This window comes from Gymnoscopelus microlampas, assembly GCF_963454915.1.
Source record: "Gymnoscopelus microlampas genome assembly, chromosome: 4".
NCBI lineage: Eukaryota > Metazoa > Chordata > Actinopteri > Myctophiformes > Myctophidae > Gymnoscopelus > Gymnoscopelus microlampas.
In genome coordinates this window covers 893,590-919,931 of record NC_139941.1, presented here as the reverse complement: position 1 = coordinate 919,931, position 26,342 = coordinate 893,590, and the positions used below count along the sequence as shown (strand labels likewise).

Below are 26,342 nucleotides of genomic sequence, written 5' to 3'. Positions count from 1 at the left end.
TCTGGTCCAATCCCCAGCGTGACCACTGTGTCCCTAAGAGTGTGGAGTTCCTCTCCTACCATGAGGCCCTGGGTATTTCCTTGACAGCCATCTCATTGTTAGGCACACTTATATGTACGATTGTCCTGGGAATCTTCGTCTATCATCGTGACACACCCATGGTATGCGCCAACAACTCAGAACTCAGCTTCCAACTTTTGCTGTCACTGATACTGTGTTTCATGTGTTCACTTCTGTTCATTGGCCGTCCCAGACACTTGCCAGCTGAGGCATGCAGTATTTGGGATAAGCTTTGTACTGTGTGTCTCGTGTATCCTGGTAAAGACTATGGTGGTGCTGGCTGTGTTCAAATCCTCCACGCCTGGGGTTGCAGACATCATGAAGTTGTTTGGAGTTATGCAGCAGAGGGGAACAGTTCTCTTTCTTACTTCCATCCAGGCAATAATCTGCGCATGCTGGCTTGTGTCTGCCTCACCAACTCCTCATAAAAACACACACTACCACAGTGATAAAATAGTCTATGAGTGTGCGGTGGGATCAACAGTTGGTTTTACAGTGTTATTAGGTTATATTGGTTTATTGGCACTCCTCAGCTTCGTCTTAGCATTCATGGCAAGGAATCTTCCAGACAACTTCATTGAAGCCAAGTTAATCACTTTCAGCATGTTGATCTTCTGTGCCGTGTGGATAGCCTTCATCCCAGCATATATCAGCTCTCCAGGCAAATATGCAGATGTAGTGGAGGTATTTGCTATTTTAGCATCTAGTTTGGGGATTTTGGTGGCGTTGTTTGCACCAAAGTGTTATACAATAATGTTAAAACCTGAGAGAAACACTAAGAAGTCCATCATGGGTCGCAGTGCCAACAAGACATAGAAGCAAAACATACATTTTCTTTGGATTTTTACAACAATACGTATACGGATATATCTGATTGCTGATCACCTTGTTAGTAATAGATTCAGTTTTCCACCAGATTAAACTAAATCCAGTCATCATCCAGTCATCCAGTCATCATCTATTATCTATCTATTATCTATCATCTATCATCATCTATCATCTATCTATTATCTATCATAAATTAGTGGTGAAAATTGGTGAAAAGTTTGTTATTTACGTACATTAATTTCTGAATGGCTGACATCCATTAAAGTATCCTGTATGCCTACAGTTCAATTGATATTTATAATTTAGGGATGTAACATTTGAAAGATCATTCTTCACAGTTCACACTAAATAAAGCAAGGTAGACCATAATGCTGTTTAATTATTTACTTGCTGCTGGATCATGTTAACTTTGCTTTATTCTTTACAGTGTTTTTCCATTTATGCTTCTATGCATAAATAAACTTCATTGTCACACCATAGGTTTACAGGTGTAAAGAAGTGGCTTTTTGTGCAAGCTCCAGCATTTTTGTTGTTTTCAGAATCAGGGACAAGGAGATGCTCTACTCCATGCAATGTCGTTCTGCTTAAGTGTCTGTAATGTTAATGGTGGGTCGGCCGGAAACTCGGTAGCCTATTAATGGTATGTGAGCATTTTGTATCGGTGGTACGTGTAATTATGTTTAATAAAACGACAAGTTTACAACTCTTAGTGGCGGGACGTGTGTGTTCTGTCTTTTTCTGACATTAAATCGCAGTTGTCTCATATGAGAGGCAAATGTGAAAAAAACTAACAATTCCAATTGTTCCAATTTATGTGTAAAAATAAAAACAATCCATCCAAAATCAATTAACACAAACACAAACAATCATTCCACATGTCAGGTTCCTTTCAAACTAGCATGCATCCAGATTGTGTTGCAACTACCATAGGCTCTATGCACAGCAGCCATGGGCTATTGGAGAGAAATTAGGCCCTCTTTCCTTCCTGTACCGAATGATACTAATGAAGGCTCTGTTCCATTCTGGTCAAACAGAGTCAGGGTGTTGATATTGTGCATGTTGGCTCTCTTGAAACACTCTGCTACACCAGGGTCTCAAAGTGTGGTCCAGGCACCCTCATGGTTCCTTGAGGAGGTTCCAAATGGCCCTTTACGGGTGTGTAATTCTGAGACTGTACAAAAGATTTATTTTTCAATAATCTAACCCTGCAAATAAACTAGTAACTAAAGCTGTTGAATAATTGTAGTGGAGTAAAACACAGTACAATATTTACCTCCGAGAAGTAGTGGAGTAAATAGTACATGACATTTTGACATTTATAAATACTCAAGTAATATATATTTTAAAAAAGCCTATTTATACCAGAGCCATTCAAGGAGAGTTGCGTCACCTCCGTTCACTTCATCGGGCCAGGTCTTCTACATACTGTAGCCGTCTATTGGCGAATAGTGACAAAGCCCTAAACCGGAAGTTTGCGGAATGCACTGAAGTCTATGAGCGTTTGTAACTATTTCCAGTTTACATGAACCACGTGACCGGCACTGTTTCTGCCCCCTCATTGGCGGAACTCTCTAATACAAGGCTCTGATTTATACCTCTGAGGAAGAAGTTATGACTTCACACAAGGCAGTCGCTTCGTGTTACTTTTACTTTCTCTTCCGTTTTTTCTCTTCCTCCATTTTACGGACAGTTTAGTAGCTTCAGAACAGTTGAGCATTTTCATTTCAACTTCGCTCTGGACTTGCTAAGAGCCTACTCTATCTGCATGTGAGAGTCTGCCACTAATCTGTGTGAATGCAGGAGACAACAGACTGTGGACCATGGATGAACATCGGCCTTATTGAACTTTGATAATATCGCTTCCTGGCTGATCTTCCTATTTGTGTAGCCCGACACGAACAAACGAACAAACGAGTTGTTATTATTAGTATTATTATCATTGCGAACTGGAGTACTATGAAACCGTGCTCGGGTTGTGTGTCTGTGTGCACTGCCTGTGTGCAGCCGCGCCCCCATGTGACTCACCCTCTCATTGGCTGCTGACAGATCTCAGAGTGTGGCTGAAATCCGCCTGCCCCTGGGTGACTAATTACAATAAATGTAGCAGCTACAGTCAAAAATAACACATCTAAAAGCATCTACATGACTTCATCTATTGGGATATCTAAGAATTCCATGTCATTTATGCATATTTCAGGCCGGATGGCAAGTTGAAAACGCCTTAGTTTGAGGACAGTTTTAATTTCACTGTACCACCCACTTCTCTACAATTGCTCATTCCTTTCTATTCTTCTTATTGTTATTTTCAAGCTGCGTTCGCGCGTCTTACTTGTTATTATCATTTTAAGCGTATACTGTAGGTCTGGTGTTCTGGACAAAGGAGCAGAGGTTGTGGTTGACATGTTGACATGGAGCCTGGGAAGGTCTTACTGATTATTGCAGATTGTAGTCTGTACATTAGTGTGTGTGTGTGTGTGTGTGTGTGTGTGTGTGTGTGTGTGTGTGTGTGTGTGTGTGTGTGTGTGTGTGTGTGTGTGTGTGTGTTTTGCACCCTGTCCGTCCACCCGTCCGTGTGTCCGTCCGTCTGTGAACAGCTAATCTCCGGCACCATTGGCTTGATCGCAGCGACACTGTGCACACACACTCCCTGGATGCCAGAGCAGAACCTCTACCCCACATCTTTCACATGGGCCTGTTATTGTGCCACCAGGAGGCAACTTTTTGCAAAACACATTTTTTGACAGTACTTCTACAGATTTTGTCCCAACGTCACGCAAATCGGTACACGGTATCTCTATAGTGATTAAACGAAAATCGTATTTCAGATTTTTCATATTCCATCTGATTGGCTTCCAAAGTTTACAATAGTGCTCCGTTTTGAAGAAAATGCCTGAAATCATGAACACAGCGTGCAATTTCCGTGAAATTTTGCACGTACATTCCCACTAGGCCGAGGATCAGCCTCATGGTGGCGCTATAACAGGCCAATTCGCGTTTTTACCTATAACTGCACCGATCTGTGTAAAACTTTGTATGGGCACTCCCTAGAGGCCAAAAAAAAAACCTTTGCCCTGCATTTTTCACATCTGCCTTTTATAGCGCCACCAGGAGGCCGACTTATATAAAACCTTTTTTTTTATATTACTCCTTCAGATTGTATCAAAATTTCATGCAAATCGGTCATGTGATCAAGACAGATCTGTTAGATTTTTTATATTCCATCCTGATTAGCTGAGATTGACATTGGCCCGTTTTGCACACACATTTGCACTACGTTGAGGAAATATTGCCACCCTTTGAACATTGCCCTATTATAGCGCCACCAGGAGGCCGATTTTTATATTACTCTTACTAATGTTGTCCAAACATCACGCAAATTGGTACACATGATCTCTTTTGGTCATGTGTTATTCACATTCCAGCCTGATTGGCGAATTCCGAACATTGCTGGCCCACACTAACCTACTGTTCCTGACCTGGCTCCGAGGAGCACTTTTTCTAGTTGTCTCAGGAGACTTTGTTTTCACTTTCCCCCCCCCCCCCCCCCCCCCCCCCCCCTCGGCCAAGCTAACATTGGTCAAGCCTCACGTGACACGTGACAATACGGTGAAATACTGTGATCTGAAAAATGACACAGTGCAACTAACTCTTATTATGCAAACTGAAGAAGCTAATCATTATCTGCAAACCGATGAAGAACCAAAGGCGCAACGCCAACAGGAGAAGGACCAAGCTAAGAAACAAAGACGAAGAACACTCGCATCTGAAAATGACAAAGAACGAAGACGAGCAGCTGACACCACAAGGAAAAGACAGGAAAAGACAGGACGGATAGGACACTTATGGTGCGTTCACACGGGCAGATTAAAAGATACACTCTACCATTCATTTCCAATGGAAACCAGCGACATGAAGAGACAAAGACACATCCGACGTTTGTAGCTCACTCTCCATTCCGACATCTCACCACTCCGACTAGTGGCTTCCGCGTGCGGTTAGGGTTAGGGTTAGGGTTAGGTATAGGGTTCGTCAACGTCGGAAAGGCGACATGTCGGAAAGGAGAAATGCACCCCTGTAGCTCTAGCGACAAAGATACAAAGCTACAAATTCAAGTTGAGCTGGGTCCAACTTCCAGATACAAAGATACAAGCTACAGCTATGGCTCCGATGACGCAGTGAAGCGAGAACCAATCAAATACGTTGTTTTTTTGTTTTTTTTTCACCCCCCCGCTTTTTTCAAGCCAGAACCAGAAGTGTGTGCAAACAGAATGGGACTGGAGGACGATATAATCTTCGCCGTCAGCCAATATCCAGTAATCTGGAATAAAAAGCTGTACTTGTACAGAAAAAGAGACAAAAAGGATGATGCGTGGAGGAACATACAGGAAATTACAGGAATACCAGGTATGGACATTTTAAACTCACAATGGCTGCTCTGTGTCTGCTTATTTTGGGAAGCTATGCTATGCTAGCGTTAGCTTCTAGCAAACTCACTCGACTTTTTAACACACAACTTTTTGGTGACAAAATTGACAGCATTTGCACGTTGAAAGACAGGTATTGAGTAATATAATCATTGTTTATTGTAGTTATGGTTAAGTTAAAAACAAGCGAGGCTCTCCTCACCTCTGCTTGTACTTACTGGGCAGTGGTGTAAAGTAACATTTACTCATTTTAAGTACCGTACTTTTTTAGGTACTTTTACTTTACTATACTTCCAATTTTCAGTATTTTTTACTTCTACTCCACTTCATCATGGGGCGGCCATAGCTGGGTGGTTAGTGAGCACGCCTAGGGAACCAGAGGCCCTGGTTGCCCCAGGTTCGATTCCAGGCCATCCCAGCATATGCGTCGATGAAATGAAATTTGTCCCTGAGCAAGACTCTTAACCCCTAATTGCTCACAGGTTCTCATTGGAAACAAGACCACAAGGACTTTCATGAACGACCTGTTAAAAGGAATTATCCTTATCAGAGACAAATGTACTTTTACTCCACTACAATTATTTGACAACTAGTATAGTTACTTTGTAGATTTAGATTATTATTACAAAACATACTAACCACATCAGCCCTATATACATTTCGGCCATTTGAAAATAGCAGATCTACAAGCTCACAATGCGTCGCCATGCAACGCATTGTGAGCTTGTAGATCAGCTATTTTCAAAATATTTGTATACATTTGAAAACTTGTGAAACGGGACCTTCTGCATAATGAGTACTTTCACTTTTGGTACTTTTACTCAAGTACATTTTGAATTCTGGACTTTTAATTGTAGCGGAGTATATCCATATTGCAGTATTGATACTTTTACTTAAGTACAAAAAAATAGTACATTTTGCACCACTGTTGCAGACGTGAGGAGATCCTCTCTTGAGTGCACTAAAGTAAACAAACACGTGTAGTGTACAATGCATGTTTTCTATTATTGCATGTTTTCTATTATTAATTCTCTTTAGAGGAGGATTGTCGGAGGAAATGGAAAAGCCTCTGTGATCAGCACAGAAGAGCTAAAAACAATGACAAAGATAGGAAGAAAAGTGGGTCTGCTGAAGGAAGTCCAGTGAAATGGAAGTACTCCACAGTAATGAGTTTCATGGACTCAGTTGTTGAGAGCAGAAAAACGTCCTCAAATATAGGCACTAGCAGTGAGTGGACAGGAGCTGCAGCCATTGAGGAACAGGAATGTGAGGTTCCAGAACAAGTGGTAATTTAGATGGGAGCGTGTCTATGTTCCCCTGGTTCTATGTTCCCTGCCTACCTAACCCTGAACCTAAACCTAAACCTAACCTTAGTGGGGGAACATTGAACCCGGGGAACATAGGGATGACCCCATTTAGATCAGTCAGCAGCCCCAAGTTGATACACATGATGTTGTGTAGCTGATAACAGAGAGAAAGTTCAATTTGTCAGAACAGGCAGACAAAGATGATTAATCTATCTTATCTAGTGAATGGAAAATACTGTTATGTCATGTGTGCTCTGTTACCCCTTGTTACTTATTAAATATTTTCTATCAATTACACACCCCATGAAGCCTTGAATGAATGGAGATTTTAGTTTTTGTTGCATTCCTGATCCAATAATCTGATGGCCAGGTCATCGGTCAGTAGGAGACTCAGATTATTGGCTTGGGAATGCAACAAAAACAAAAAGATCTCCCTGATTTCAGGGCTTCTACGAGCTCCACAGTCATCTGTTGAGCAGTGTTGTCCAGCTTCAAAGGGGCGGCCATAGCTGAGTGGTTAGTGAGCCCGCCTAGGGAGCCAGAGGCCCTGGTTGCCCCAGGTTCGATTCCAGGCCACGCCAGCATATGAGTCGATGAAATGAAATTTGTCCCTGAGCAAGACTCTTAACCCCTAATTGCTCACAGGTTCTCATTGGAAACAAGACCGCAAGGACTTTCATGAACAACCTGTTAAAAGGAATTATCCTTATCCTTATCGCAGGGTACCGGTGTCAGCATCTCATCAAGCTGTGTAATAGATAGAAGATAAGTCATGTTTTGGGCTAACTGCTCCTTCAATATATGTGTTCAACCTTCAGTGAGAATGGATGCTTTTTTATTATTTATTTTATTTATTATTTTGTCTTGGTACGGGTACAGGTTAGCCCGGTGTTAATGATCACAAAAAAACAGACTATGCTGAAGAGTGCTACAGGACTTTTGTGAGGCAAGGCAGTTTAATTTACTGACAGTTGAAGTCAGTTAGATCTCATTTGTATCTCTACCTAATTTGTTTGTGCTTTCCAGATGCACATGCAGTCATGACTGCCACTCAGACAGTTTGTAAATCTTGTCACTGTTGCGTGATGTGTCCTTTAGATTTGACAAATTTTCACTCAATTCTGTTCAATTTACCTTAAATATGTGAAACGCAGAGCTGATTTTTGATAAGAGCCTGAGTGCACGTCTTCACATTAGCAGAATACAGGTGAATTTTGTTTGTTACAAGTACAATAGAAATATGTTTAAAAAGTAATAACTGAGGTGAATTTGTTTCAGAATCAGTCTGAAAATCATCGTAAGCAGTCATATTTGTTTTCTGTGTTTGTCTGTGTGTGTCAATGCCTCTGTCTGTAGCGGTACCACTGCACGGCGACAACGTGCGCTGTCCTATGCCCTTCAGAGCAGGTGTAGTGTTTGTATTGTCTCCCTCACAAGGTCAAAGAGGAATAAATATTTTGTTTTTGTAACTATACTGTTTTGTACTGCTGTTGTAGCATTTCTCCATGGGGATAAATAAATCCAGTTATAAAAGACAGTTCTCATTACCTTGAAGATGTAATAACAATTGATTGATCCAGGAATATATATACATTTTTCAGTGCAAAGGGTGGACAAGATTATAGTCGATTGAATATCCAAGTACAAATATTGCCAGGAACATTTTCTCTTTATCAATGCATTGCTGTTCTTAAATTTAGAACATTTCCCACGTGTGTGTACGTATATGTATATATACATACAGAAAATGGAATGAAAGTGAAAATAGCTGCTCTATAAGCTCAACGCGTCAATTTGTTGTGAGCTTGTAGATCAGTTATTTTTACTATATTCTAAAGTGGTTCATTCATAATTTCTGTAAATTTGGGTCCTAAGATTACCTTCCTAGAAATATTCTCGAGTCAAAAGTACAATATTTCTATTTGAAATGTAGCAGTGTTCTGTACCAGTGGTCTCCCTGTCTTTCCAGCGCTTTAGTAAACGGAATGCATTTTCAGGTTGTGATTCAGGTGAGAGAATTCATACATGTGAAATAGGAACACTATAAAATAGAAGCTGATAAATGGGTACTCTCTCCTGATTGGGTGAAATTGGCGATCCACATGAAAATGTATTTTCTGTTCAATAAAGAGCTGGAGACTCAAGAGCTGAACAGATCCCTGTTACTGAACACACTATAGCAATGATTACTATCACAATATAGAGCTTTAACCTTTTAACAATACTTTGTTTTAACCAAAAAATATTAAATCCTATAGAGGAAGAGTATGGGGAGGTGCTGGGAGTTTCATCACTGTTGGCAGCAAAACAACGTTGATCATGAATCAGAATAAAAGTTTAATTTATTCTCACATCACAGATGAAAGAGGGGAGAGGAGGAGCAGTGGTGGAAACAGTACAACATTTATTTACTTGAAGTCCGGAATTCAAAATTCACGTCATGTGTATCAACTTGGGGCTCCTGACTGATTAAATTACCTCTTGATCTTGAACCTCAAATTCATGTTCCTCAACTGGAACTCCTGTCCACTCACTGCCTATATTTGAGGACGTTTTCCTGCTCTCAACAACTGAGTCCATGAAACTCATGACTGTGGAGTACTTCCATTTCACTGGACTTCCTCCAGCAGACCCACTTTTCTTCCTAGCAGGAGGTTTTCCTGCTCTGTTTTAAGTACAAAAGTATTGGTATCAAAATGTACTTAAAGTACCAAAAGTAGAAAGTACTCTTTATGCAGAATATCCCATGTCACAACTTTTCAAATGTATAAAATGGATCAAAATCTTTTGGAAAATAGCAGATCTACAAGCTCAATGCGTCGCATGGCGATGCATTGTGAGCTTGTAGATGGGCTATTTTCAAATTGCCCAAATTGCAAATTGCATTGTCCAAATGTATAGGACTGAAGTGGTTACTGTCTGTATGGTTTGTAATAATAAATCTACAAAGTAACTAGTAACTAAACATTTCAAATGATTGCAGTGGAGTAAAAGTACAACATTTGCATCTGAGATGTAGTGGAGTAAACATTTCAAATGATTGCAGTGGAGTAAAAGTACAATATTTGCATCTGAGATGTAGTGCAGCAGAAGTAAAAGTACTGAAAATTGGAAAAAAAACAGGATAGAAACTACTGTACATACATACATACATACATACATACATACATACAGAAACTATATACAGTGTTCTCAGTTTGGTATGGCTTATATTGCCCCATCTTGCCAGGGCACTGCTCCCTCTGCTGAAAAGTAAGCAGCAAAGGTGTCCCTCACGTCCATCGCCCTCCGAGAGGCGTTATTGCTCCCCATCCTCTGGACGTCAAAGAGCCCTGCTGAAGGATCCTCTCTGTCGGGGTGATGTGGACCAGGTGGATCCCTTGAAGTCCTCTGCAGATAGTTGTGAAGAATGCACGTGGCCTTCACACATGCCTCTGTGTTCTCTGGGCTGATACCACCAACACGCTTATACATGCGCCACTGGGAAGCGAGGATGCCAAACGAGTTTTCCACCACCATCCTGATGTATGGGAAAAGGAAACAAGATGAGATTAGATGCAGAATAAAGCGTGGTCATTTTAAAACTACTTTCAAAACAGACATTATCTATTCTGATGAACAGAACGTAGCATATTACTAAGTTACGGTAGTTTAAACTTGGAAACCCTAGCCACCCATACTGTATTCCATACTGGATAGTAGATTTTGATTTATTTGATTTGCACAACAGAATATATCATACGCGTAATATACTACTTTCCTGGGGGGAAAAGAAATAGAAATATGGAGATCGCTTGTTTCTGCCCGAGAGCAATGATATAAAAGTACATAATGAGCCGAAAAGACAAAAACACATTTTGGGCCAGTTCTTGGGCCGCCTACTAATTTGATAGAGAACGGCGCCCAGGTGGTCTTACATAGTGGGACATGTAGTTGGTTTGCTTGCCTGTTAGATATGAATGAAAACTGGAATTTGCCTGGAAGTACTGTTTGAAATGGTCTGGGAGTGGATACTCTGATATTTTGTGTTGTAGGTGAAAATACATGTTTGGAGGATATATATATATATATATATATATATATATATATATATATATATATATATATATATATATATAGAAGATAGTTAGTATATTGAGGGCTGAAAATAGATGATAAATCATAAATAATTAAATGGCATGTATAGAAGTATGTGCTGAATTATCACAACAAACCTGGCACGTGACAAACGGTAGTTGTGAATCCTCTCCTGTTTGGGGAGGTTTCTGCCAGAATAGGGCCGCATCAGGTTTGTGCACAGGGGAAAGGCCTTATCTCCAATGGACACAGGAGGCTGCGGTCCTCTGTGTTCCCCTCCTGGCAGTGGAGTGGCCTCTGGGAGGTTGAGGGTCCCTCTCCTGAGGGCTGTGCCGAAGGCAGAGTTGGCCAAGGTACCCCCATCCGGGCTTCCCCCGTAAGCTCCAACATCAATGATCCTAAAGCAGCGACTGGCATAGAGGTGAATTGACAGTTATTAGACAGTGGTTATGTATTATTCTGAGGTGTTTATACTGAACTCCAACATATACAGTGCACATCATTAACTACATTACACACCTGGCATCCACAACTGCTAAGAGAACAATTGAGTACGTTCCCTTGTAATTAAAGTACATGGATCCAGAGTTGAGGGGGGCCTCAATAACCACGTGCTTCCCGTCAATGGCTCCAACACAGTTGGGGAAGTTCCACCGGTCCCTGAAACCTGCAGCGATGGTCCTCCAGTCTTCCTGAGATGGTACAGGCATGTACTCATCTACCAGGGCGTTCCATATTTCCCTTGCCACCTCAGTGATAATGCCAGACACGGTGGAGATTCCAACTCGGTAGTTGTCTGCAATCTGCCGATATGAATCACCCGTAGCAAGGAATCTATAATATGAATAAGATTTGAGAAAAACACAATGAAATTAAATTGAGAACATACCATTTTAATGGGAAATCCAACATCCAACTTTGAGGACCCCCTGTTGAAGACCCACGCTCTAGTCTAGAGAGCAAAATCAACTACAACTACTTGGGTAACTAGAATAGTGGGCATCTGAGAACTATGGGCACCATTTTTTAATTTATGCTATATTTGCATTTATTTTATGAATGAGGGTCAAATACATACAAAAAGATGGCCAGTATGGGCTAATATTGCTACAAACTGTGGATATCCTGTTATTTTGGGCATAAACAAGAACCAAAATGTACCCTTCAACTGTTGAAGGGTACATTTTGGTCTGATAATGGTACCATGCATTTTAAATCATGTATACTTTACATTATTTCCAGTGATTTAAAAAAAAAAAACACATTATTTTTACCCACCTACATTTTAGGGGGTAAACATAATTACAAGTAAAAGTCCAGAATTCAAAATGTACTTGAGTAAAAGTACAAAACAAGTATTGGTAGCAAAATGTACTTAAAGTATCAAAAGTAAAAGTACTAAAATGTTTGAAAATAGCCGATCTACAAGCTCACAATGAGCTTGTAGATCGACAATTTTCAAATAGTGTAGGTATAAAATAATGTAGTGGAGTAGAAGTAAAAGTATAAACAATTGGAAATACTCTCACAGGGGTCTTCAACATTTTCAGGCCAAGGACCCCCTACATCATATTGTATAAAATTGTGTTGCAGGTTAAAAATGTTCATAGATTTCACAGTTTCATAGACTTTGACAGCACTGTCATCAGTGATCAGGATTAATGTGTCTTTTCAGACATTTAACCACTTGAACCATCAATACTTTGTCTGCTCCCCCACCCCTACAGCAAACCTCTTCGCCAAAAATAGCCGATCTACAAGCTCACAGGCGTTGTGAGCTTGTAGATCTGCTATTTTTGGCTATTGTTCCACTCAGAATAGGGATGCTAGGGTTCAAGTGTACAAAACATGATCCTATCACACAAAGATTTGGCGGCCCCCCTATAGTAACTCTGAGGACCCCCTAGGGGTCTCGGAGCCCCTGTTGAAGACCCCTGGTAAGTAAAAGAAATACCTCAAAATTGTACTTGAGTACAGTACTTGAGTAAATGTACTTAGTTTACACCACTGACTACTAGTAGCTGCATAAACAAACACAAGAAGCTACCCGTCGCTGCCACAGTGGTAGATTTGGTTCCAGGACAAGTAGATAATGAGTAGTAGGATTAATTAATAAAAAACAATAAACTCACCGAAGGCAAATGGCAAGTCGTTGGCCTGGAGATATGGCCTCGCGCATTGTAGTCTCTTCCTTGGCAATTCGGGGCCCTACCATGGACAGTACATGATCAAACTGGCTAACGTTTAGCCTAAAATAGCGTTTGAACCTGGGTTCGTACAGTCGCATTTCCTGTACGAGATGGTGGAATTCGCCGTGTTTTTGGCGTCTGTACAGGATTGGATGGACCCAGAACTCGCGACGTCTTTTCCTTGTCTTGCGAAACTTCTTCCAATGCATATAAATAATGCCTAGCTCCACCAGAGCTCTCAGTTGATTTTCATTCTCCATCTCCATTGTTGTTTTTCTCTAGAAGTCGCGCCAACAGCACGCTCCGCCTCTCTCTATAAGTCGCGCCAACAGCACGCTCCGCCTCCGACACACGTCACCGCGTATGCGCGCATGATGACGTCACCGACGTGTTGAGAAAAAGTTGCAAAGCGACACAGCGACAAAGATGCAGTGAATCTTTGTAGCTTTGTATCTTTTAATCTGCCCGTGTGAACGCAGCATTATACAGACAGGACGGATAGGACACTTATACAGACAGGACGGATAGTACACTTATACAGACATTGTGTCATGTTACTATGACACAGTAACATGTTCTATTTTTTGTAAGAATTAGAACATAAGAATTAGAACATTCCCAACATTCCCAACACAAGTCTGCTGGCGGAGACTTGTGCTCCGAGGAGCACTTTTTCTAGTTCAGTATTGTTTTCAACATAACAGGTATGTTTATGCACGACAGTGGCATTAATAGGCCAGCTTTCTTTCCACATTTATGTTAAAATAAAACATGATTCTGTCCATTTGAATAGCTTGTATACATGATTATCATGCAATTGACAGACTGTTGATAGTATTGACATTGGTTCTCAGTTTATAAGGTATGTTTATAAATGGCAGGGGAATGGCCACCCTACTCGGTCTGTACCTTGTACAGACTGCATGAATATATGAATCTGACTATTATTTGATTAGCTTAGTATTGAATGCATAATAACATTGTATGTTTTTACATATTTTGTAGACCTGGGACAGTAGGGCAACCATTTTTTCATGTTTATACATAAAAAACACAGAATATATGTGGTAGCTCCCCTACCCTACGAGGTAGGGGGTCCCTGCTACATCTCCCCATCATGTTGGGGGTCCCTGGCCTGAAAACATTGAAGACCTCTGACTTAAGTAGAAGTGTTTTCTTTAACAATTTTGCTAAATTATTTCATGATCTAAATTCACATATGAGTATACTAAGGCACCAACACTTGTCTCAAATGTTAGGTATATGTATTTATGAGAAACTATGAGATTCTGTGTTGGCAAAATGGATATATAATTAATTTACAAGCAAAAACAGCAGCTCAAGATTTTCGTTGTTTTGTCATTCACTTTTATATACATGTCTGGCTTGTGTCAAAAAACTGCAGGATACGGTGCGGAGAACCTTTAACCTAAAGTCCATAAGGGTATTGTCTATGCAACAATGCATTGAAAAAGTGGTGCCCAGACGTGGGCACGAAATTCATTTTCTAGGCACTTTTTCTTGGGTCACCACACAGCCTACCACCGGAAAATACTACTGCTTCCTCTGAAGTTCTGGTTTCACTGCACCTGCGTGAGGAGCTGCTCTCTGCGCTCAGCACTGATAAAGAAGCGTAGTTTCCGTGGCAGCAGCCTCACCTCCACAGGCATGGCCTCGTACGCTTCATTGTCAATGTTGTAGAAGCCGCCTGTGTCATGTGGCAGCTGGAGTTGACAGGCGCCCACTTCCAGGTTTGTGCCGTGTTTAGAAAACAACGATGGATCCTCTTCTTTTTTCTTTCCAATGGTGATAAACTCTCCCACTGTGAAGTTGTCTGGCTCTGCACAGAGCATCAACGAATCATGTATCCGCCTCGCCACTGGGTTATTGTTGTGCGTTTTAATCAGCAACTCGTGTGTGAACAGACGCTGTTCCTCCCACCTCTCCGGCTCCTCTTCTTTCGGAGGCTCTTCAACAGGTGGGTTCCAGTAATTTGTAAGCCTGCGGATGATGCGATTAAGCAGATTTGGCCGCACATACTTCTCCAGCGGACCTAGGTCAGGGGGCCGAAGGCTGGGAGCCAGGTAGGACACTGAAACATCGCGTACCTGAGGCCACTCTTGCAACGTGCTAAACCAATGTGCTGCCATTGTCTTAAATGGTCCAAGGTACCAATATTTGCTTATGGTGGCAGCTACATCTCTAAAAGCACCCCAGCGCAGTCCCATCAGCGCAAACACCGGCTGCTCTTTCTCCCCTTTGATTTGTAACACGTCGAGGGGTACCGTCTCTCCCTTCAGAATGGACAGGGTGGCTGATGTGATGTGTTTGACCTGGTTGTCACTGAGGAGGTGAAGGCTCGGACTCAGATAATTGCTGGAGCCCAGGGGAATGAACCCAATAGGGATTTGGCTGAATTCCTCTTGATCTGCCCTCCGCAGCAAACCAGTTATGACTTCCTGTAAGGTACCATCGCCCCCAGCAACTATCAGCATGTCTGTCTGCTCCATGAGGTCAATCAGTTTCTTTGCCTGACCTTCATAGTCGGTCTTGACCACGGTTATATCCACACCAGCTAGGTGTAAAATGGGAGCAGCATTTTTTTCAAATAAGTCGTTGGCTTTCCCACTGCAGGCTGCAGGATTTAGGATCACAGTGGCTTTCCTCAGCTGCTCCTGTGGCATTATCTGTTGACGGCCAAATTCCCTGGCCTCAAGGCATACCTCTCTTCGTAGAATATCGTCAGAGTGTTTTCCATACAGCCAGTGTCCACCGTAGGACAGGACACACACAGCAAACGTGGATTTCTTCCAGTGATTGCGTAGAGTTCTGAACACTTTAACAACCCGAGCCATGGTGTGTTATGCTTATAAACACATCCTCCTTTTGTCTTGTACTCGTTCCTTCCAGGAGTGGCAGTGTATCGTCAAAGCTGCTGCTAATGTCTATCTCTGTCTCCAATATGTTCTCTTTCTCTCTGCACTCATCAGGACAAATTTGGTCTCAATGGGTAGAAGTGTAGTCTGCAGTAGCTTAACACCTTATACAGGCCGGGCAGAGCTATGCTCTTACCTCATTCACAACACAAACTGTTGCCATCCAAGCCTAACAACACCCATGAGTGCAAGCTGCCACCCTTCCCTATTTGGGAATAATTTATGACATCATCACCATGACAGCAGAGATCAACATGAAAGCAACACAGTTATTAGACTATTTTCTTTTTTTTGTATTTACCATACTACATGTGTGTTATATTATTGTTCAAAATAAGAGGTACAGTTTCATTGAAAATAATACAGTCTAACCTGTAGAGGAAGAACTAAGTGAGACACAGTAGGTCACAACACACCTCCTCATCCATCTCAATACACAACTGGCTGAACACACACCCGCATAGCGTGGCGAATTGACACGCTATGAGCTTGTATATCTGCTATTTTTGAATATCTATAATACTTATACAATGATTGGTTGGTTATAATGATTGTGCCCCCCCCCCCTCCTAACTGCCACAGATGCTTTCCCAGTTTTAATGGGTGAAGAAGGCTGCCTTAAGTTACACGAACTGAGTGCCCTTCTTAGCGCATCCTTCTTAACGCATTTATAGGACAGCTCTGTAAGTAGAGCTGTCCTCCTTAAGGAGGTTAAAAGATAATGTTGGAATCCAGGGCATACTGGAAGTGAAACTGCTGCTATGACCAGAGCTTATTGATTACTGAGGAGGGGAAATGTGTCTTTTGTATTAATAGCCTAAATCACTGTCCTACGTCGGAATGGGGAATGGATCTATTCTGGACACAGCTTTCATCCACTGTTTCCTCATCAGATGGTAAGACTTATTAGGCTATTGTACAGATGTGCCACTTCAAAACTTCACACGTTACTGTTCTTTCCCTGATAGTGCCCTGAAAATGCATGTTTTTCCTCCCTTTTCTGCCCTTAAAATGCACTGTTTTGCCCCTGAAAAGAAGTTGTCACTACACACCCCCGTTTTTCCCTTCAACAGACATCCATATACATGAGAACAAAAGAATGTGTGTTGAACAAGGTGTCAGACTCATTATGAGGCGAAAGGTGATTTGACCAGTTGCTCAAATTAATTAGCATCATAAAAGCAGTGATCATCAAAATAATTCAGCATTTTAAATGCCCTTCTTTGTCCCACTTATTGCCCTGGGAATCCCCTGAAAATGTACTGTCTTGGCGATGGCAGGACATGTGAAGTTTTGAAGTGGCACATCTGTATGTGGCGTTCATGTCATCAATATACAGTACAGTATTATAAATTAATACCGCGGACATTGGAGGCGTGTCTGTGCCTCCAGTGACATTAAGCCATGATAGTCAAATAGTTGTAGAGTCAAATAATTGTAGTGGAGTAAAAGTATAATATTTGCCTCTGAGATGTAGTGGAGTAGAAGCAAAAGTACTGAAAATTAGAAATACTCCAGTAAAGTAAAAGTACCTCAAAATTGTACTTAAGTACAGTACTTGAGTAAATGTACTTAGTTACTTTACACCACTGGGGATGGCATAACACTAGCCTGGTAAAGCCCCTCCCTCCGGAAAATCTAATTTCCATTTGATTTCAGGAAGGAGTCTGGCCTGAAGGCTTGTCTGGGCATTTCTAGCCCGTTCACTAAATGGACGAGCCTATCAGCGTCGTCGCTCATCATTCTGTGATTGACAGCGAAAGTTGGCCAATCAGGTGGCGAGTTCGACTGAACCACAGCCAAAGTGAATGAATGGGCGATCATGCCAGACTCGATCCTGAAATAAATGACAAATGAGATTTCCGGAGGGAGGGTTTATCAGGCTAGCATAACACTGTGTATAAAACTACTACTGGGCAATGGATTTAGAGAAGGGGGGTGTTAGATAGAGGAGGACAGTCATGAGGGCTTCTCTAGACATACACCTGCTTTCATACTTGTACTTGACCATGATGTTGTTCTCTTCATTGTCTCTTTCCTCACCTTCCTCTTCTTGTGAGTTACAGGCACAGTTTAATCTCAACAGAATCTACAAAGCTGGAGACTTTGTTCTGGGTGGCCTGTTTGACATCCACTCCTCCTCAGTTTTCCCTGAGCTGTCTTTCACCTCCAAGCAACAGGAGATCAGTTGCTATGGGTGAGTCTCACACATACAATAGCAAGCAAGAGAACAGGGGGACCTTGTTTTAATAGATAACACAATAGGATTAGGCCTAGTTGATGTTGTATATTCTTACAACGATACATACATGGTTACAGTGTCATTTGGTGTGTTAGATTTAACATTCTAGGGTTCAGATGGGCCCAGACCATGGCTTTTGCAATTAGTGAGATAAACAGAAACCCCAGCCTGCTACCCAATGTGACTCTGGGATACAGTCTCTATGATACATGTTACTCGCTTGGAGTTGGATTCCGTGCAGCATTGTCATTGATCAGTGGGAGAGAAAAGCAGTTTCATTTGGATGAGAGCTGTGTTGGCTCTCCTCCAGTGCTCGGAATTGTGGGTGATTCTTCCTCCACACATTCTATTGCCATCTCCAGTGTATTAGGTTTGTACAGAGTGCCCCTGGTAAGTTTCCTATATGCTTGAACCCTGTTTTACCATCACCAATTATATAATTATTATGTATATTATGTTTGGTTTAGGTCATTTGGAAAATTTAAAAATCTAAAATATGAATAATAATGTATTTGCGGTTGTTTTATCATAAGTAAACTCTTTGGTGTCAGAATGTATTTATAACATTGTAACCTTAAACCTTACTTATCAATAACTGTGATTGATACAAACACTCACAAAAGTGAGTTTGAAGCTAAATCCAACACAGAGCTTTTTGTCTTCCTTTCCCCACGGCTCACATGCTCTGCTAAGAGGGTGAATTGTCATAAACAAATGTCTACATAACTGAACAGATGCTTGTGCCTTTTTCAGGTAAGCTATTATGCCATGTGCTCCTGTCTGAGTGACCGGAATAAGTTCCCATCCTTCTTTAGAACAATCCCAAGCAATGCCTTCCAGGTGAATGTCTACAGTATTCTGAAAAAAACGTATGTTTCTATATCAGTGGTGCTCAATCTTTTTCATGTCAAGGACCCCCAAAATGATATGTATTTGGCCGCCGACCCCATCAAAATACTTAGTTCCAGGGACCCCCAGAAGCAAAGATTTTAGTTAAAAATGTTCGCTTTAAAATATATATATATTCAAAGATTTGCACACATTTTCACAATTTTTCAAAAATAGCAGATCTACAAGCTTGCAAGCGCTATGAGCTTGTATATCTGCTATTTTTGAATAGCCAAAGTGTAACATTTTTAGCTCAAATCTAAAAATGACACAGTTCCAGGTCTGGGTTAAGTGTATAACTGCTGGAGCTGAAGGTCTGCTGAGAGCATCAAAGAGAATTATTAGACCAGAGGTCTTCAATGTTTTTCAGGCCAAGGACCCCCTAGGTGTGAGAGAGATGAAGCAGGGACCCCCCAATATATATTGTATAAAATTGTTTCATAGACTTGTTTGACAGCACTATCATCAGTGTTAGATTGATGTTAATGTGTATTTTCATACATTTAACCACTTAAACCGTCAATACGTAGTAAACCTGACCTTTAACTCTGTACATGGTCTGCTCTTTTTTCCCTCTACACCAAACCTCATTGCCGAAAATAGCCGAGGCGTTGTGAGCTTGTAGATCAGCTATTTTTGGCTAAAGTTATCCTCAGAATAGGGATGCTGGGGTTCAAGTGGTTAATGTAAGGCCTAGCACACAAGTATTTGGCGGGCGGCCCCCCTGTAGTAACTCTGCGGACCTCCTAAGGGTCCTGGACCCCCTGTTGAAGACCTCTGGATTAGACATTGTGGAATCTGTGTAGGAGATTCACTTATTATTATCATGAAATTCTTCATGATGGTAACACCATGAATAATCTAGCCCATTCATGGGCAACTGGCGGCCCGGGGGCCACATGCGGCCCTCACCTTCACTTAATGCGGCCTGCAGGTTAATATCGGAATACTGATATATTGATTTCAGCTGTTCCAAATTCCAAACATGCGATGCGACGGGTTTTGAGCTTGTAGATCAAAAGTAGCCATTTGTGCTACTTTTGTGTGACATAGTAGAATGACGAAGTACGGCATTCATTTACGAAAAAAAGTTAAAATATGGAGATTCCTGCCCGACAGCAACAATATGCAATGTGTCCTCTGGAGTGAGTGTGGAAATATAATGGCCCTCTTCATCATCAAAGGTGCATCCAACCTAAGCACTTATCCCTTCATTATTTTTTAAATCAGGTGCAAGCTATGCTCCAGATTATGAGGCGGTTCGAGTGGACTTGGGTAGGAGTTCTGTTTAATGACGAGGCCTACGGTCACGATGCTGCTCGAATATTCCAGTCTGAGCTGGACCGGTCTGGTTTAGGTTGCCTGGCATATTCACAGGCTCTGCCCTGGGACAACGACCCAGCTGAACTTCAGAGGATTGTCACTGTGATGAAGGCATCCACAGCTCGTGTGGTCATTGCATTTGTATATGGGATCCATATGTTTAATCTGATGGAGGAGGTTTGTGTGATGACACGTGTTCATTTAGGGATTAATAATCATGAGATAATCTGAAGTGAAATGAAGTGTTAAGATAATCGACACAATCAACAGGTGGTAAAGCAGAATGTGACAGGTCTGCAATGGATATCCGATGTGTGCTTGACAACAGATCCGAATTTCCAGACTCCTCACTTCATGCCGTACCTGAGAGGCACCCTGGGTGTTGCCCTCCATCGTGGAGAGATACCAGGTCTCAAGGACTTCTTGTTGAAAATACATCCTGACAATGATCCTGACAACAGCCATGAAAATGCCTTAGTGAGTGTTGCGTTTAATATTTAAGCTGCTCTTAAATGACCGCAAGTTATTTTATTTATGCTAAAATCTTCGCTGTGTTTCTTCAGGTGAGACAGTTTTGGGAGCACACATTTCAGTGTAAGTTTGCACCCCTTCCATCAGAGTGGGTGGATGCCGGTGGAAGGGTGTGTATAGGACAGGAGGACCTAGGAACAGCAGAAAGTACACTGTTGGATGTGTCTGACCTCAGGCTAGAGTATAATGTGTACAAGGCTGTGTACGCTCTGGCCCATGCCCTCCATGACATGTTGCAGTGTGTGCCAGGAAGAGGGCCTTTCATTGGACACAGCTGTGCCAGTTTGCAGACCATACCACCATGGCAGGTGTGATATTAATTCACAGTTTACCCGCTGAGAATCAAGAATCAATTTGATTGTCATGGGTTTACAGGTGTAAATAATTGGATGAAATTCATGTTTATGTATAAACTGCATAATTTCATTGTTTTTTGGTAATATAATAGAGAGCCAGAGAAAGGAGAAAACTGAAAAGAAAACATGTCAACGAAAACCCAAAGGGTAACACTTGCTATGCATCCCACATCTACAATGCATTATAAAAAATACTATAGCAGTATAATTATATATATTATTAGTTATTATTAGTAGTATAAATAATCATAATGCGTATAGCTTTATTCTATATGGACTTATACGGTCAAGTATTACAATATTTCATAATGGCTGGACACTCGCAGACATTTTTTTCTTTGCAAGGATCATAGTGTACTATAATTACCATAATTGCAATACGTTATAATAATGCTATAATGTTTTATGCACTGTTACAAGGCATAGTGTGATTATAAGTCACTACACGTGGTCATTGGGTATGTTACTTTAAGTAAAGTAATTACATTCAAGGTGTAGCCAGAAATGTTTTGTGTTTTTCTTGCACGAATGTAATGCCATTTTGTTTATTTTACTTAAAGTAGTACAATGCAGGTCCACAAATAACGATTTTTAGCAGCCTCTGCTGGTCATTACCGTCACTGCAGGCCATTTGTTTATTCCTGCGTTACCCAGAATTCCATTTGTTTTCACCGGAAGACGGAAGCGCTTCAAAAAGCGTTCTTTTAATTGTTTTATACGATCTGTGGATCGTTTCTCTTAGCTAGTGGAGCTTTAGTTACCGTGAGCTGTGTTTTCTTTTTCTGTTGTTTTTCGATCTTCAAATCCTACAATCTCTTAAAGGACGACTTCACCACTTTTCAACTTATCTTCATATAATAGGTCCTCACTAATGCTCATGATAAAATGATACAATTTTTTTCTACTTGGTCTGTGGACAGCCCAGAAACCCGTCTACCAGTGACATCATCGTTAGGCAGGATTTTTTTCCCCAAAAAGATTAACATTTTTGTATTCAGATTTGTATTAAGGCGAGAACAATGGGATCTATTATTGCATTGCAACTTTCCAGGAATACAAAGCCTGCAGTTTCTATTAGCTTGGATTCCCCATTGATGATGTCACTGGTAGACGGGTTTCTGAACTGTCTACAGCCCTCCTCTGAGACACAGACTTATTAGAAAAAAATTGTACCATTTTATCATGAGCATTAGTGAGGACCTATTATATGAAGATATGTTGAAAAGTGGTGAAGTCGTCCTTTAAAAACAGCGTGAGATTCCTTTTTGTTATTAGCGCGGTAGTTTCTGGCCAAACAGGAAACCGGTGCATTTCCTTTTGCGTTTTCCGGCCGGATGACGTCATTTTCGCGGCAAAGGCTCACCGAGCCACCTTTTCAATAGAAATTATAATAGAAAAGGCTTTCGGGGGTGAAATGGAGTGGGTGTTCTGAAACATTTGCCACTCACAAAAGATATACAATTTAACTTTAGTTTTGTTGAAAAAGTTAACTAGTATTACTTTAAAGCACCCAATAACCACTTACCACTTACTTGATGATCAAACCGCAATGCAAAAAAAATATTTTGCAACAATTGGCCTCCTGGTGGCGCTATAACAGGAAGATGTGAAAAATGTGGAGCAGAGGTTCTGCTCTGGCATTCAAGGAGTTGTGCACAGTTTCACGTCGACACAGGGACACACACACGGACGGACGGACACACACACACACACACGGACGGACAGACAGGGGGCAAAACATAGTCTCGGCCACGCCTTTGGCCTGGCAGAGACAATACATAAATAAAAAAAGAAAGTGACAATGTTACAGAGCTTACATAAACCATGGCTGCCACTTGTGGCGCCAGCCAGCCATATGTTTCTCGTTGGATTCAAAGGTAGAATGATAATGAATGCGTAAGTAAGGACATACAGTAGCAGCAAAAAAAAAGTAGTATTTTTTTTTGTGATAATAATACTTATTGCCTGGTAGTACATGTTTATCAGTGTTTGGAGCAGTAAAAAAATTATTCAGAATCCTTTGGGGAAGGATAATTAGTATGGGGAGGTAGATTCATGCTGGGACACAGAAGGCCAAGGCTTTCATTCTGAAAAACAAAAACAAGAACGAAAGAAAACCTTAATGATCCCCTTTTTTCTCTTGATGCAATCACAAAAATATGAATGGTGCAATCTGAGTGTCTGCGCCCAAAAATTCAATATTCATGTACGTACTTGGAAGAACAACTTGACTAGAAATAGAAGGCTGGGACAAAATACAGGTTGTGTTTATAAACCGAACTCTGCTTTAATTTACATCCAGTATTTTATCATTATTGTATATTTTTGTTATTATTATATTTTTTCCATTATATTTTTCCTTTTTTTCTCACTTCGCTTCTCATTCTGGAAATCATGCTATTTCCAAGGGGCGGGACGGGCACCCAGGCTTCTGATTGGTCCGTGGGCAGGGCGGGACAGAGTCCAATTTAAAATTTGAGTCACTTAGTGGCTTGTGTCAAACACTGCTGGTGTGTTCTGTGATTTGCTTGCGCTAGTTAGCCTACCTCTGGCCCGTGAAAACGGTCCGTTTCTTTTAGCTCACTTTGCGGTTTAATCGAAGCGATCGTGGAATTGGATGGCGGTCGTTTTCCCGTCTGAGTGCTGCTGCTTTGTCTCATCTGTTCCAGTCCTCGTTACGGGAGGTAAACGCCGGTTTATGACAGCATTCATAATCAACAGTATTGACAGTATTCGCTGTCAACGCTCAACTTCAGACATACATCAACGATCAGTATGGAGATTCACAGCGTCCTGACCGTGAGTGACTGACGACAGTGTCGTTTGACTAACTGGGTTTGTTTTATTGCGGAGGTGAACATTTAAATGAACGGGCCATTCGTTTGATCTGTACAGTTGTGTTGCATTGCCTGTGAACATTCGTTTGACCTGTGTGTGAGGTATTGACTGAACATTGTCTGATCACTCTGACTGACATTTCGGAGCTGTGGAATTGTATTTGAACCCTGTGGGGTTTGGGGAATCAATTTAATACACTGTTGGCAAACATGTTACTCTGTGTGTGTGTATTTTCCTTATGATTTTCTATGGTATTGTGTGTTTATTGTTTGTTTCAGGGGTTGATATAATATTTTGTCAGTCCCTTGTACGGTTGTTGTTGGTGGTATTATTATTTAACTATTTTTGTCAGACTAAGACTCTGACTGGCACCCCGGCAACTACACCAGCAAACCGCTACAACTTCCTGATTTGCCTACGTAATTGGTGAGGTTTGGAAATCCGGTTCTAACAGGATGATAGCCAGACAGAGAAGCAAAGTGAGAAAAAAAAAAGAAAAAAACACTGAACGCACGCCTCCGACTGGATCCAGGGTGTATTTAAGACAACCACAGTATCTGTCAGTGTGATAATTGTACTGTATACAGTAGGTTTGTATAGTATCTTGCTCCTCAGAATTCTGCTCATCACTATTTCTAGCTTGTTTATTATCTGGAAACGACCAACTTCACCACATCATTTGGTGATCGTGTATCATTTGATGAGAATGGTGATCCTCCACCAATCTTTGACGTTATGAATTGGGTGTGGCTCCCTGATGGAAGCACAAAGGTTCGCAATGTAGGTGTGTACAAGAAGTCAGCCTCCGCAGGCGAGGAACTCATGCTTGATGAAGACATAATCTTCTGGAACTTTGAATACACAAAGGTCAATTTGGCTTTTTAAAATGTCAAGCTCATAATGTCAGTGTTATTAAGTTTATACTGAAATTGATCATTGATACATTTCCTCTGTAGCCTCTTCGGTCAGTGTGCAGTGAGAGCTGTTCCCCTGGAACCCGTGTGGCCAGAAGGAAAGGGGAACCTGTCTGCTGCTTTGACTGCATTGCTTGTTCTGTGGGAGAGATCAGCAATGAGACTGGTAGGTTTACACTTTGTAGCGATGTACAAGTGTAAGGTTATCTTTAGAATATTACAATACTTGTCTGTCCCTTTAATCTTTCCCTCGTTGTTAGACTCTACAGAGTGCACCAGTTGTCCAGAGGACTTTTGGTCCAGTCCCCAGCGTCACCAGTGTGTCCCTAAGAGCATGGAGTTCCTCTCCTACCATGAGGCCCTGGGTATCTCCTTGACAACCATCTCATTGCTTGGCACACTTATCTGTGCCACTGTCATGGGAATCTTCATCTATCATCGAGACACACCCATGGTACGCGCCAACAACTCAGAACTCAGCTTCCAACTTTTGCTGTCACTCAAACTATGTTTTTTGTGCTCACTTCTGTTCATTGGCCGTCCCAGACTGTGGACTTGTCAGCTGAGGCATGCACTGTTTGGGATCAGCTTTGTGCTGTGTGTTTCCTGTATCCTGGTAAAGACTATGGTGGTGCTGGCTGTGTTCAAGGCCTCCAAGCCTGGAGGTGCAGACATTATGAAGTGGTTCGGGGCTATGCAGCAGAGAGGAACAGTTCTGGCTCTTACTTTCATCCAGGCAATAATCTGCACAGCTTGGCTTGTTTCTGCGTCACCAACTCCTCATAAAAACACACAATACCACAGTGATAAGATAGTCTATGAGTGTGATGTGGGATCAACAGTAGGTTTTGCAGTGTTATTAGGTTATATTGGTTTACTGGCACTTTTCAGCTTCGTCCTAGCATTCATGGCAAGGAATCTTCCAGATAACTTCAATGAAGCCAAGTTAATCACTTTCAGCATGTTGATCTTCTGTGCCGTGTGGATAGCCTTCATCCCAGCATATATCAGCTCTCCAGGCAAATATGCAGATGTTGTGGAGGTATTTGCTATTTTAGCATCTAGTTTTGGCCTTTTGGTGGCGCTGTTTGGACCAAAGTGTTATATAATGCTTTTGAAACCTGAGAGAAACACTAAGAAGTCCATTATGGGTCGAGGCACCACCAAGACATAGAAGCAGAAATAATGTCAAAACAATTGCTCTGTATTTTATAACAATGTGTGTATATTGATATGTTTGAATCTACAACTAACAAGATTATCAGTAATCCGTTTTCTACCAGATTAAACCAAACATAGTAATCCAGTCAGAGATACAAACATGTACAGTATATATGGTGCCATGGCATTCAACTGATATGGCTCTTTATTCTGAAACCTACCCTCACACTAACCTAATATTTGTCAGACTATTGGAGTTTCTGAATTA

At 41.4% G+C, this 26,342-nt stretch overlaps 3 protein-coding genes across 3 annotated transcripts; 1 reads left to right on the top strand and 2 right to left on the bottom strand.

Annotated features, from left to right (window-relative positions):
- Positions 1-9,826: 9,826 nt before the first annotated feature.
- LOC311043247 (uncharacterized protein) lies at positions 9,827-13,151 on the bottom strand (the record flags this gene model as incomplete). Its single annotated transcript, XM_084054423.1, has 4 exons — positions 9,827-10,139; positions 10,834-11,106; positions 11,216-11,530; positions 12,829-13,151. The coding sequence occupies 4 exons, from the start codon at positions 13,149-13,151 to the stop codon at positions 9,827-9,829; spliced, it is 1,224 nt and encodes a 407-aa protein (XP_083910549.1).
- A 1,314-nt stretch (positions 13,152-14,465) lies between these two features.
- LOC311043628 (acylglycerol kinase, mitochondrial-like) lies at positions 14,466-15,740 on the bottom strand (the record flags this gene model as incomplete). Its single annotated transcript, XM_084054935.1, has 1 exon — positions 14,466-15,740. One exon carries the CDS (start codon positions 15,738-15,740, stop codon positions 14,466-14,468), a length of 1,275 nt encoding a protein of 424 aa, XP_083911061.1.
- Positions 15,741-17,833: 2,093 nt separating this feature from the next.
- On the top strand, positions 17,834-26,087 carry LOC311043246 (extracellular calcium-sensing receptor-like; the record flags this gene model as incomplete). Its single annotated transcript, XM_084054422.1, has 9 exons — positions 17,834-18,018; positions 18,159-18,453; positions 18,817-18,903; positions 20,182-20,451; positions 20,545-20,751; positions 20,838-21,113; positions 24,639-24,866; positions 24,956-25,079; positions 25,174-26,087. 9 exons carry the CDS (start codon positions 17,834-17,836, stop codon positions 26,085-26,087), a joined length of 2,586 nt encoding a protein of 861 aa, XP_083910548.1.
- Positions 26,088-26,342: the final 255 nt, after the last annotated feature.